Here is a 13,400-nt window from a genome sequence, read left to right as displayed (position 1 = left end):
GTGTGTGTGTGTGTGTGTGTGTGTGTGTGTGTGTGTGTGTGTGTGTGTGTAGAAGTTTATAATCCCAGAACTTGGGAAGTAGAGGCAGAAGGATAAGAAGTTCAACACTAGCCTCATAAAATGTTCAAAACCAGTATGGGGTGCATGGTATTCTATTTTACCAAAAAGCAATACTGAAAAACAAAACAGAGTCATAGCATTAGAACAGAGCTGAATCAGAGTCAGCTTGCATGATCTAGTTTCAGAGTGTGTTATATTGCACTACCCACAAGCAGCTTATTTTAGAACATTTTTGGTCATCATCCTTTAACTCTATCTTAAGTTTCCATCAGAAGGTATTCCTGTGATTCAAGAAACAAAAAGTCAAATCTGTATGACCACACACTGTTTGTGACTCCACACCAACTGAAAGCCACTCAGGCTGGATACAGGTTTGGTCAGGCCTTCGGGGTACATGATCCAACATTTAATAGGGCTTCCTCCTGAGTCCAGCTCCCTCTAACTGCTCTACTGTCTCCCTAGTCCTGTGGGCATCTGCATTTACAGTGCAGATGTATTGCAGTGCAGGGATGAATCTCAAAACATACACCAACAAGGCATGAAGGATCCCAGTTCAGACCTGCGGAATGACGACATCTTCTGTCACGTGGAGTGTTCTACTCTGGCCTCATTCCCTCAAGCAGCTCAGGTACCTCAGGTAGGTAAATGGCTAGAAGCTGAGTGATTTCCATGACAACAAGCAAACACAATGTAAGATCTACCTGTGCCTGCTCCACTAGGTCGTACTGATCATGCACCAGTGTGTATGAATGAGAGAGGTCTCTATCAATGACATATAAGAACAGTATGAGGGGGATAGAGTTAAAATCTAGACATCAGTCAAGCATGGTAGCTATTACCTGAAATCTCAGCACCTGGGAGGTAAAGGCAGGGGGATAAATTGTGGCCAGACAATACTATGTGAGGCCTATGTGAGGCCTTCAAAAAGAAGAAAGAGGGAGAAGATAAAAAATAAAATACTCAAATATCAACAGAGAACTATCATGTGACTCAGGTAGACTGAGTGACTATACCACCATTCTTGACATCCATGTGTCATACTGCTGTTCAGACTTAGTCCAGGACAATCAGAAGGCAACAAGTACATCAGCCCGAGTCAAACCTATCAAGTAAAAGAGACTGCTGGTGGCTAAGGTAATAGCATCTCAGCCAGAAAGCTAAGTGTTCAGTGTTCTTACTATTCTACAGTCAGCTAAGTGGAAAATTCTGAGACTCAGGCAATCTAATATTATATAAAACAAAGCAAAACATGCAGCAGCACCTCAGGAAAAGCTGTAGCCATGTCTCAGCATTTCTATACTCTCTCTTCCACCCCGACCAAAACGATCTACCATGGCTTCTTTCTCACACTGGGAAACTGCCAGATCTCTAAGCTACTATTCCACCACTACATTCAAATTCTAATACACAAACCAACCTTAAGGATAATGGGAACAGGGGGGCCTGAATTGCATACATATTTATAAAGTCAGTTCTTCCTGATTCATTAAATTTCCATACAGTCTTAACACCTGAATGCTTAATGCTTAATCTAGACTCAGTCTCCAGGTTACTGGCCATCCTGGGAGGAAACTCATCATGTTCTGAGGATTGCAACAGGGATTTCTAGGCAATCCTTCAGAACAGATTCTCTGCCATGTTGGCTGCTCACTGTCACCATCTCATGAATCTGGATGTAGTCACCGTCATCTACAGTTGAGAATCTGGGTTTTCCCACTGAGCATTGTGTGCAGTACTGGGTGACTAAGATACTCTATGTGCTGCCAGGGAACGTGTTCCACAGAGGGCAAAGTGTCAAAGGCAGAGATTACATTCTGAATGTCCAACTCTTACTTAGGTAAAACAGAAAATAGGCTCAAAGCAATTGGTTTTCTGTGGAATAAATATTTGAATGCATGAGGCTCAACTCCTAATCACTTTAAATTGGTCTGCATATTATAGATTCCCAAGAAAAAGAAAAATTGATGGTAATTGCCTTTTGAAAAACCCACATCATTTTCAGTGACACAAAATAAAAAGCTATTCACTGTAGAGTTATTAGCAACATACTAATCAAACTTGTAACTTGGCAGAATTCACATTTACATAGCAAATTTGTCATCTGCAAATGTGTTTTCAGGTACATTTTAAATATCAAAATTATCTTTAAGTAAGAAACTAAAACTACAAAAACAGTTTCAAGACCTTTAAGCAATAAGTAGAACTTGAAAAAATACCCTCTTCATGAACTTGAAAAACTTCTTAGTTACTAAGACGCATATTTGGAGATGAATGCTAAGTGTAATTTTGTAACATTAGGTTCCCAAATCTTTTAAAAATATCAGGAAATCTGTTAATAGCACAAAGTGGTGCAAAGTCAAATTAAATGTATAAAATTAGTATTATATGCCAATTCTATCCTTGACTTTAGTAATCTAATATAAAAGAGAAAAAATCCTGAGATTATTAGCAGGTGAGAACCCAGCAATACAGCAGAATCCATAATAATCTATTCAATAATTAATTGAATTGTTTAGCCAAGGTTAGAAATTTCAGCCTTATGACAGAATATCAAGAAAACAGAATTTTCACCTCTCAGGCAAACAAAGGGCTAGCAGGGCAGAAATTCTGGAACCCCAAACCCATAGCTGCCTTAAGGAAGTCGGCTTACTGATGTCATAGAAGTGTCTATCATTTCCTGGTAGAAGTTAAAAAACAGAGGTGATATTTTTCAGAATGTGACATACTTTGCCTGATTCATCTAAGAAGTTTCTCTACCACCTACGGTGTGACTCTTTGCAATGGCAACAAGAATTTGAATTTTTGAAACTGTGTTTTGTGACTAAACATGACTTTGAGAAGAAAAGAACAGTCTTAAGGAGAATCAATAAAATGGAACGCAAGACACAACACTCTGTGTTGAATGAATTCATGACAATGTTCTACTTTATCAGTTAAATAGCTTCCTTTTCTCATGCACAATAGGATGCTACTAGAAATTAAGTGCCTTCACTCTGATCTAAGTCTTGCTCAGAAGCAACTAGAAGGCACAACAATGTAAGACAGATGATGACAGTCCAAGCAGCCATTAATAATGAGGAAACCCCCCTACTACCTGAAAATCTCTATAATTACTAGGTAAAGCCCAAGTTGAAAACATGATGTTTTTCAGTCTAACACATGGTAAAACAGCCAGCTAGATAATCTGAAAAATCATGTTGTAGCTGGATAGGATGCAGAAGGGTTTAAGAGTTAATTTATACCTTTGAAAATCTCTTAGTTTGAGCCAATGAGAAGACACAGTGGTAAAAGTCCCGCTGCCAAACTTACAGCCTAGAATCCTCTAGAACCATGTGGTAGAAGAAGACAACTGAACCCTAAGAGTTGTTCTCCGATGCCCATATGTCATGGTACTTGTGAGGTGAGTACACACACACACACACACACACACATAATAATAATAATAATAATAGTTTTCAAAAGTTCTAAGTTTTAATCTTCCTGATATACTGAAGAATCGAATTTTAAGTATTCAAAACTGTACTAAAGCATATTCCATTTTAAAAATACTGATAAAAGCTACATGTGAATTATCTGAAAGCAAAATGCTACATGTGAACTATCTGAAAGCACTTCAGCATCAACCCAATAGAAATAATCACAAAGAGGTAAGTAAAGTGTGTCACGTGGTACTCACAGAGTCTTCATCTTGGATCATCTGCACTAAGTTGTCCAACACAGGCGTCAGATTTCTAAAGAGATTTTAAAGATGTGGACAGTGGGATCAAATCAAAAGCGGTCAGGAGACTGGTTATTTTCATCATTGTCATATAAAAAATTCAAAACTCTTACTTGGATTTCATATTATTAAAATTTTTGCCTAACGCCAGGTGCTGTATTGATCTGTTTTTACTGAGCCACACAATTAGGGTAGATAGGTCGGATTCCAAACCTGGAAAGCAGAGTACAAATGGAGTCAGAACACAAGTGACAATTGATGTCATACAGTGGGGTGGCTGCCTGTACTGAGCTCAGTGCCCCACGGCCGTTATCCTCAGGAGAGCTTTCTGCCCTCTTTCAGGTCCTACTACTTCACAGAGGTGAGCTCATTTTTCGAAGATGTACCTAAGCCTCCTCTACAGTCAGTGGCTGTGCGAGTCAGCAGCATCCAGAAATCATATTGGTGAATTGCTTCCCCTCTCCCACCATACTACTCACTTGTATGTAAGTTTTCTATGCAAAGTTAACAGGCTCAGGTCACTCATTAAACCAGCATGAATGATGCTAATTAAGTAAAAATTTTGAAATAATTTAATGACTACCAAGAATCTAAAAATGCTGGGCTCAAATCTTGACCACAGGAGGAAGGATATTTTATGATGTGTTTTAGAATTTGTATATTGGGATGTGGCTAGTGGGCCATTTCCTCTTGTCTTGCTTGTTCCAGTAGCACTTGAGTTTCTTTTGTGACATACCATTGTCGGAGATATCTAAGCTGGTGATGTTGTGGATTTCAGCGATGCAGCCTTCTAACACTTGAGCTCCTCCTGACCTCAGCTAGCGAAACAGAACAAACAGAAAATGAAGTCATCTTCCTGCTGCAGGGAAGCCTGAAAAATCACTAACACAGTGTCTTAAAATCATCAACTCCCAATAGCTATAAATGTAGTGAAGATGCTATTACAATGGTAAAGAAATGGTACTGTTTCCTATATTACACAATCCAGCATTAAACCCCAAACTTCTTTAAAAAAGAAAAGGGAAAAATGTTGAACTGCTCAGTGGAGAGCTGGGGGTGTAGCTCAGTGCTGGGCACTTATCTGGCATGCTCAGGGCCCCAGGGTTAAATCTGTAAAAACCAAACCAAACAACAACAAAAAGGCAATGTGTGTCAATATATTACGAGCTTTTATTCTAATTCTGGAAATTGAGCAAATCCCTTCTATAGGAGGAGCTAAGGTGGGAGGAGTAAAGAGAGGAAGAGGAGGAGTTGGGAGAGGAAGAGAAAAAAGGAAGAGGAGGAGCTAGAGAGGGCAGAGATGTAGGGGGATGGAGAACCACACAGGTATAGAGAGCACTCCTGGGCAACAACTTATAAACTTATAATTAGGTTAGCTAATTGGGATACAACACTTTTTGTATGAACATCTTGTTATTAATCATTATCAAACATATAAAGCCTTTGATTAATCTATAAGAATTAGAGTCTCATTCTCTTACTGGGCCTGCATGGATGGCGGAATGGTCTGGGCAATGCCCTGCCTTGCGGAGACATCGTGAAAGATTGGCAAAGCCATCTCTCATGCTGGCATCTAGTGGGTGGCAGGGCTGGTGTTTCTGGTGAGCCCGTTCTAGCTGCAGGGAGCACGTGGCCTCAGGCCAAGAAACACAGCGGCTGGGCTAGTCAGAGCTGCAGTCGGCATGGCCTCAGGCCATTTTAAATAATTACCACAACACCCTTCAGACACTAGAACATGAGTGTTTCAACCTCTTATCATTTCTGCTTCCAAGGTTTGACTCATCTATCCTAGGGAACAGCAAAGCAGCCATGGGAGACAAGCTCCCCACCCCTGAGTCTTTCCCTATGAAGTCAAAGTGAGTATTAGGGGTTCACATCTTCTTAACTTTCCAGTAACACTAGACTACTGTAAGGCCTCTCTGCAGGAGGCAGAGTGCCCACTTTGTCTTCCTTCCTGCTCAGGAGATGTATTATCTAACTGGAGAAGACCAGTTATCATTTACTAGGAATTTCTTCACTACATACTCAGGAACATGAATCATTTTTACAGCATTTATATCAATTTCTAGTCCAGATTTATGTGGTATCATTTTCTACACGTTCAAATTGATACAGGAATTTAACGAATCTTCATTTTATATTTCATATGCAATAGTTTTATGATGACTTGCAGCTAAACATACAAACTCTGTTGCACACTCTTGTATGTTAAGCACAGATCTTCGGGGTTACAGGATTACTTCAGGAAATTCTATTATTCATACTTTGTAAGGTGATAGCAGATTGTTGTCAGGTGCCTTGGTGAGAGTCGCCCAGAGGGAGATCTCTCAGGGAACAGCACTACAGCAGAAAGCCTGCCTGACTCTTCTCACTATCCGTAGGGTTGAGTTGATTCTCTGGACTCCTGTAGACACTATAATTTAGCATGCTCAAATCCTTTATGCATAGACCATATGTATGCGAGGTACACGTTCTCCAGTGACATTAGTTCACCTCTAGGTTACTCCAATATTCAACCCTACATGATGCCATGTGAAGAGTCTCTAGGCTGTACTGTTTGGGGACTGGTGACAAGAAGAGCAGCTCATCTCTGTTCAGTGTAGACACCATTTTCTCCAAATATTCTGAACCCACAGTGGATGATCTCTCAGATGCAGATTCCAAAACTGCTGAGGAACTGCTGTATTTTGCTAGTTATTTTCAGGTGTTCTCTAGAAAATGCCTATCAAGCCTGTGTTACCATGGTAACTCCATACAAACCTTGTTTTTTTCCCCAACATAAAGTTTTAAGGATTTTAATTTTATTTTGGTTTTTACTTTAAATTTGTTTGTTTGTTTGTTTGTTTCATGTGTGTGCATGGACACACATGCTAGAGTACTCTTCGAGACCAGAAGACCTAGAGCTAGAAGCTTGCTTAAGCACTCAGCCACTCTCCTTGGCATCCTAGCGGTTCCTGGTACGAGGCTATTTCAAGAGCCACCTGCGGGCTCATACCCATCATCAACAGTGTGTTTCCTGTCTAAGGTAAGGACAGAAATGAAATCCAAATTTCTCAGAGACCTTAAAAGCAATTGCAGGCCTATTGCGTATAATATTAAAAATGAAGGGTTTGTATATTTTGTCTTTGTAGACCTTTCTAGCAATTAATTCTAAATACATTTTATAATGTGTCCCTTTGAGACTGCCAATTTTAAAAGTAAACAGAGAAAGAAGAGCGACCAGGTTCTTTACCATCAGTAGCTATTGAGATGCATCGCCCTGGTCACGGCTCTGTTAACACTTGAAGCAGGCTTGCCTAGCACAATGCCAAAGATAAAGGGGAAGTGACTGGAGACAACACTTCAAGAGACACAACATGATACACAGAGCATGGAAAGGGAGGCAACTTAAGAAGATAAGCACAAGCTCATTGGCCTTCCTGATATATATGCACTGACACTTATTCCTGTGGAGAAATAAAACTGTACGAGAAAATTCCTACACCCTCTCGTTATAAAGTACAGTAAAATATTCCTTGTAAAGAAATGGAAAATGCAAATGGTATGTAGTGATCAATTCTATTCATTTTGTAACTATTTTTAGTGATGTAGCATAGACACACAAAAACCAGTATGTTTCTCAACACTTAAAAATAATGAAATAGTTGAACACATCCTAGATTGTTGATGTATGAAGTACTTACACAGTGGCCAAGCTAGGGGAAGCCCAAGGAGGAAAAAGACAAAAGAGCATTATCAACGGCAGGCAGACCAAGAATGAAGGCAGAGCTGAAGTTTCTACAACACACCGCCTAAAGCGTCAGTTCCAAGAAATACTTCCAACTAGAAGGTGCTTCCAAATACAATCCAAAAATTTAAATAACTCATCTTTAGTTAGTGATAAGAATATCAATTACATTTATAGGTTATTAGGTGCCCAGAATTCGCTTAAAGCTAAAGCTCTCCCAAAACAGTAAAAGCTTTCCCATTACTGTAAATGAAAATCCTTTTAAATGGATTTGCATAATTAGAGCCACGTGTGCATGTGTGAATATAAAACTTGTTTTTAAATCATGCTTATTTGCATCCCATACACGAACTAGCATTATTTAAAAGAAGGCAAGATTGAGCTGGGTATGGTAGTGGGTGGTGCTACATTTATAATTCCAGCCCTCAGGAACTTACTGCAGGAAGGTGGGGAGCTCAGAGCTGGATTGTGTTTCCAGTCCAGGATGGACAGGAGAGTGAGAGCTTGACTCAAACAATAACCAACTGACAATAAAAAATAAGCAAAGTGGGCCCATGTGATTGTACACACTTGTAATTCTAATATTTGGGGAACAGGGAGTGCTACAAATTTGAGGCCAATTGACTTGGTCTATATAAAGAATCCCTGGCTATCCAAAGATGTAGAAGATCTTGTCTAAATAAATAAATGAATGGAAATCAGAGTAGTTCAGTGTTACAGCATCACTGAAGAATTTAATTGTATTTCCTCACAAAACTGCCCCCTTCCTGAGGGTAGTGTAGCGCTGTAGAGGATTTGGTTCTAAGTGAAAAGTCAAGTCTAACATTCAAGCATGTACCTAATAGAAACACAGGTGTGATCACATACGCTTACAGTCCCAATTCTTGGGATCAGCAGTTCAAGGTTATCCTTGGCTATGAAGCAAATATGAGGACAGGTTGGTCTACAAGAGAACCTGTCTCACAAAATTTAACATACTGTTTTTAAAATTGTATTTATCTGATCATGGGGAAAAAGTTGTGTGGAATTCTTCCATGCTTCTGACTAGCACTCTAAGACTGAAGAAAGCTGTGCTTAAGATAGAGAAACTGAGAAATTAACAGCAAAAGAATATTTCTACATTAGGGAAAGTTTCTTTCTGAGAGCAATGCATAAACTAGTACCCAAAACAGAGAATTGAAAGTTAAACCCTGGAAACAGCAAGTGGCCCAACATGGATTATCCTGTAACTTCTAATACCCTTTGGGAAGGTTGGCTATGTCATGAAGAGGAAGAAACTGAATCCAGTTACATTTGAACATCCAGCCCTAGGAAGCAAGTGTGAAACAAAACACTGTAACCACTTAGAAACTAATTTTGTGCTTCACCAATTTTAATGAGCAGCATTTTAACACATAGCCAGGAAGCGTGGTCACTGGTCCTATAAGTCTAGCTATAAAACAGTGGAAGAACATAGGGCTATGTACGATACTTAGAAGGCTTGCTTTATTAGCATTGTAAAATTTCCTATAACCCATAAATGAAAGACCCAAACTAAGGTAAAATTATCATAACAATGATCTATCCCACTGTCAAAATTAATCATTTGATCTGAATTCCCATCATCATAAAACGAAAACTAGAAGATCAAAGGTCTGCCTCTAAAGGATGACATTAGAAACTGCTGTAATCCTCCTGCCCTCAAATGTATCCTCACTTCTCCCAATGCTTGGACTTCAGGGGTATACCACCATATCTGGCCTGCCTGACATTTTTAATGTACAAAATTATTTTATATGGTTGACCTAATATTACCTTCCAAAGATTTTCAAATCACAAGAAGACATTAAGAACAAGTTTTAAACCAGGCCCACCTGGTAGTCTTTGATCAAGGTCCTGTCTCAAAAGAGCTGAGACAAAAACAACTAATTGTAATTAATGTTCTAATGATTGCCAATGTTGGTATTAACAGAGTTCCTTCAGAGAGGTGGATTGCCTCAAATACCTTAGATTTCACCATTTCCTCATATGGGGTCAACAGATCACTCATGTCTTGATCATGGTGAAAGAATGCCTTATCAGGCTGAAAAGCCACCGTTGAGTCACAGCTAATGTAATTTGGCCTGAGTTTGGTCATAGCAGTCTCACCAACTTCCTGTTCCTTAGGGAATGACCCTTAGCAGCCCCCATGACCTCATCAAACATGTTAATAAGAGAAATGCTTCATGTGGCTGCAGATGTGATGTAACTTCACATCTGTCGTTACAAGTAGAGGGCCAATGATCACATTGACAGATCCACTACTCAAAATTAGTATTCTAGGGTTTTGGTTTTTAGTGTTTGTGGAGTTTTGATTTTTCTGAAACAATAAGATCTCAGTAGTGACCTTCACACCAAAATTAATGACAAAGTCCATCACTGATACTTCATATGGAACAATTCCAGCCTTGTCAACTTCATGTATGACTCTTCATATATGTCTGCAAATCTTACTCCGTATCTAGCATCAGGTTGGTGCCTGGGATTTTGTGAAGCAATAAGGGTGACCAAGTATTATACAAATATTGCCCTCTAAAAAGCCACAACATGGCTAGGAAAGCAAACAAGAGCCAAATTTGTAATTGTGTGAGAGCTGCACATCAAGGAAGGAATGTGCCAGCAGAGACAAAGACAGGAACACAGCCATAGAGGATGACTTAGGGTATGTTTCCAAACAGAACTCCTTCAGATCTTGTGACAGCTTCCTGGAAGAATACTAATCCTTCTTCCATCTTACACACATACACACACACACACACACACACACACACACACACACACATACACACACACACTGAGATCTAGTGACATCATTGGTGATGGCTCATTTACACTATCAACCCAGACTGGATATGGAATCACCTAGAAGGCTCACTTCTGGCCATATCTGCTGAGGTATTCACTGAGGGAAAAAGTCGCACATGACGTAGGCAGCAGCATCCTGTGAAACAAACAGCAGCAGCACTCATTGCTCTCTGCAATGTGACAACTGCCTGGTTCTCTGCATCCTGAGATGACGGCAGCCTTAAACAGTGATCGGAAATAAAACATTCCTTCTCTAAGTTCTTTTTGTCAGATATTTGTCACAGGAATAAGCAGAGTGACTAATGCATCAGTCAATCTGCCTAGGATGACACAGTCTGACAGATTTATAGGGAAGTCTGGCTTTGACTCCAATCCTCAAGGACAATAGCCTTGAGAAGGAAGAGGGTTAGCAGGGACCACAGCACAACAATCCTAAAGGCACAAACAGGAATGGATACTCCATTCTGTTGGGAAGAAGAGAATGGAGAATGAGGAGGGCACACGGGGCAAATCGAGGCTCAAAGCAGGCAACTGTCTGTAGCTGGCGATTGACTTACTAATGTCCACATGAATTTATAGTTTTATTCATGAGGAAAGTCTAGGTATCCTCTAACACACACAGGCATTTGGCCTCGATTCTTCTCTGAGGGCTCCTCTATTGGAAGTGTTCAGGGCTGCTATGTAATTTCAAGAGATATTTTAATGTTCCTGTCTTAAACCAAGATATTAAAAAGAGTTATTAAGAAGCTAGCTATTCTGTTTTACACCCTACAAATTCAAGTTCAGCTCTAAGCATTGGTCCCCTGAAACCAATGTGGTGCACTGCTTTTCATGATGTGAAGCTAGTTGATGGCTTTGCATCTCGGGGATACATCATAACACACTCAGGCAACAGGCACTAAGAATGAGGGGAATGTCAGTAAAAGCATACGCAAATGTTATTGGAAAGGTGTTCTGTAGTGACTTGTAGATATAATTACAAAACACAGAACATGTGAAACTTGTGTAATGTCTTTTTCTGCTTCACTTCTCCCTACGGAATCACAATATTACACTCGCCCAGGAGGAATGCAGAAACAATTTTCAGGCTGGCATCTATTCCAGTGCTGTCAGGGTGGTCTTACCTCACAGTTGCTGAGATCCAGAGAAACTCCCTTCAAGCTATGATTGCACGCCAGGCCCAAGAGCAGTGCCCTGAGGAAAGAAAACACACATATTAGGCACGATTTCACATGAAGACCAGTAATGTGTATACAATGGCACACTCTCACACATACATAAAGCAGTCACACACACGCACACACACACACACACACACACACAGACATACACACACAGCAAGCACGCTGAACAAAGCCTGGAAACTCAATCTTTTATGAAACATGGGCCAGGCACCATACACTCTCAGTTTTTGAAAATGTCAACTGCATTTTGACAACAGTGGGCACGTGACACTTCTGCATTCTCCTGTCTGACAGGAGGTGATTCTATCATAAATGCAAGCCTTGGAAACACCACTATTCCTATGCAAATAAACCCACAGCCCACCTAATTGCATACTGAAATCAAATTGTGTTCATCATAGATAAATCCCCACCTGCATCTGCTTGAGACCTGCATTAATGAATGCTCGAATATTACTATGTGATTGTTATTAGCATAGCACAGTAAGGCTGGCTTTCCTTGAGGAATAGACAGTGATGAAGTCTGGCCTTACAGTATTCCAGAAGGTGGAATGAGAGCTAGATGAGTTTATTAAGTCACCTAACAGAGAACACAGGTCAAGATAAACACCCTGGAGATAAGAAGGTACATGTCTTGTAGCTGTGTCCAGAATCCTGGCAGTCCAGCCAACTGCAGGACCAAGGCAGATATCATCTCTCTTCCCTAAATTGAGCAGAGTAGATTCATTGTCCTGATATCAAAACTTTTAAGAAACTAGATTGATTTCACTGCCACAGGCAGTGGAGTCCTATGAAGTCCAATGCCACTGAGAACACCGGGAGCCACGTGTGTACAACAGCTCTTCCGTTCTACAGAACAGAGGCTGAGTGGGCAAAGGCACCTGCTACCAGGTCCAATGATCTGAGTTTAACCCCATAACTCAGGTGATAGACAGAACCAATTCCTGCAAGGTGTATTTACTCAGGCTCAGGCTCAGGCACACCACACACACACACACACACACACACACACACACACACACACACGATAAATATAAAACAAGAGGAAAAAAATTCCACCAAATGGAAAAAAAGTCCTCTGTCAGACCTCATGAGGAACTCAACGCTGAGCAGCAGGAAGGAAAGGGACAGTGAACAGGACACAAGGTAGACAGCGCAGTGCACACACTAAACATCTCCTTGTAGGCATTTCCTGCCTGGAGTGACACCTGTTCCCAATGCTCCTAGAAAAAAGGTCTCCACCAAAGGAAAGGATCTCTACCCCAAAGAGTATGAGGACACAGGGAATGTGGGAAAGGAAGGGATCACTTCCTGTCAGGTCCTTGAGAGTTTGTCCTTCCAGCAATTCTCAGGACGTGTGCACACATCGAGAGCTCCACAGTAGCCAATGTACAGCCATTCTACATGTGCAAAGGTCAACGACACTTAAAAAATTGAAACACTGTGAACTTACCACCAAAACCATCCTGAGTGTGCCAGTTTCCTGATCTAGTCTATGAGCAAGGAGGACTAAGCTCATAGCAGGGTCAAAATAAATATGAGCTGAATGAGTATGTCAACACTATGATCAAAGTATAAAAGAATCTCTATAGAATATTAATCCCGACTGCTGTGTTAAAGAGCTAACAAATCTTGATCTGTGTGTGTGTGTGTGTGTGTGTTGCAACCTCACAATCCAAACATCGACTATTCTTACTCTGTAACTACTCTGCTACAAATTGATTTCCTTGTATAGACACAACATATAGTAAATATGACTACTACGACGAGTAGTAGAAATAGTTAAACATTGGTTCAACAGACACAAAAGAACGTCCAGAATGGGCTGGATAGAGGTTTAAAAAGACAGTGGTCTCTGGGAAAATATCTCAAACTTTCTTCACTTTTG

The 13,400-nt window shown here is 40.4% G+C and overlaps 1 protein-coding gene across 1 annotated transcript in view; it reads right to left on the bottom strand.

Moving 5' to 3' along the window:
• Carmil1 (capping protein regulator and myosin 1 linker 1) overlaps nt 1-13,400 on the bottom strand; it is a 163,961-nt gene that overhangs the window by 76,495 nt on the left and 74,066 nt on the right. Inside the window, exons 16-19 of the mRNA XM_028776338.1 lie at nt 11,453-11,522; nt 4,515-4,596; nt 3,892-3,991; nt 3,737-3,791 (exon numbers count right to left, since the gene is read on the bottom strand). Coding sequence (XP_028632171.1) covers nt 3,737-3,791; nt 3,892-3,991; nt 4,515-4,596; nt 11,453-11,522 — 307 coding nt within the window. The remainder of the gene's footprint in view (nt 1-3,736; nt 3,792-3,891; nt 3,992-4,514; nt 4,597-11,452; nt 11,523-13,400) is intronic.

Source organism: Grammomys surdaster, unplaced genomic scaffold (assembly GCF_004785775.1).
Source record: "Grammomys surdaster isolate TR1022 unplaced genomic scaffold, NIH_TR_1.0 267, whole genome shotgun sequence".
Classification (NCBI taxonomy): domain Eukaryota; kingdom Metazoa; phylum Chordata; class Mammalia; order Rodentia; family Muridae; genus Grammomys; species Grammomys surdaster.
This window is presented reverse-complemented; position numbering and strand designations above follow the sequence as displayed.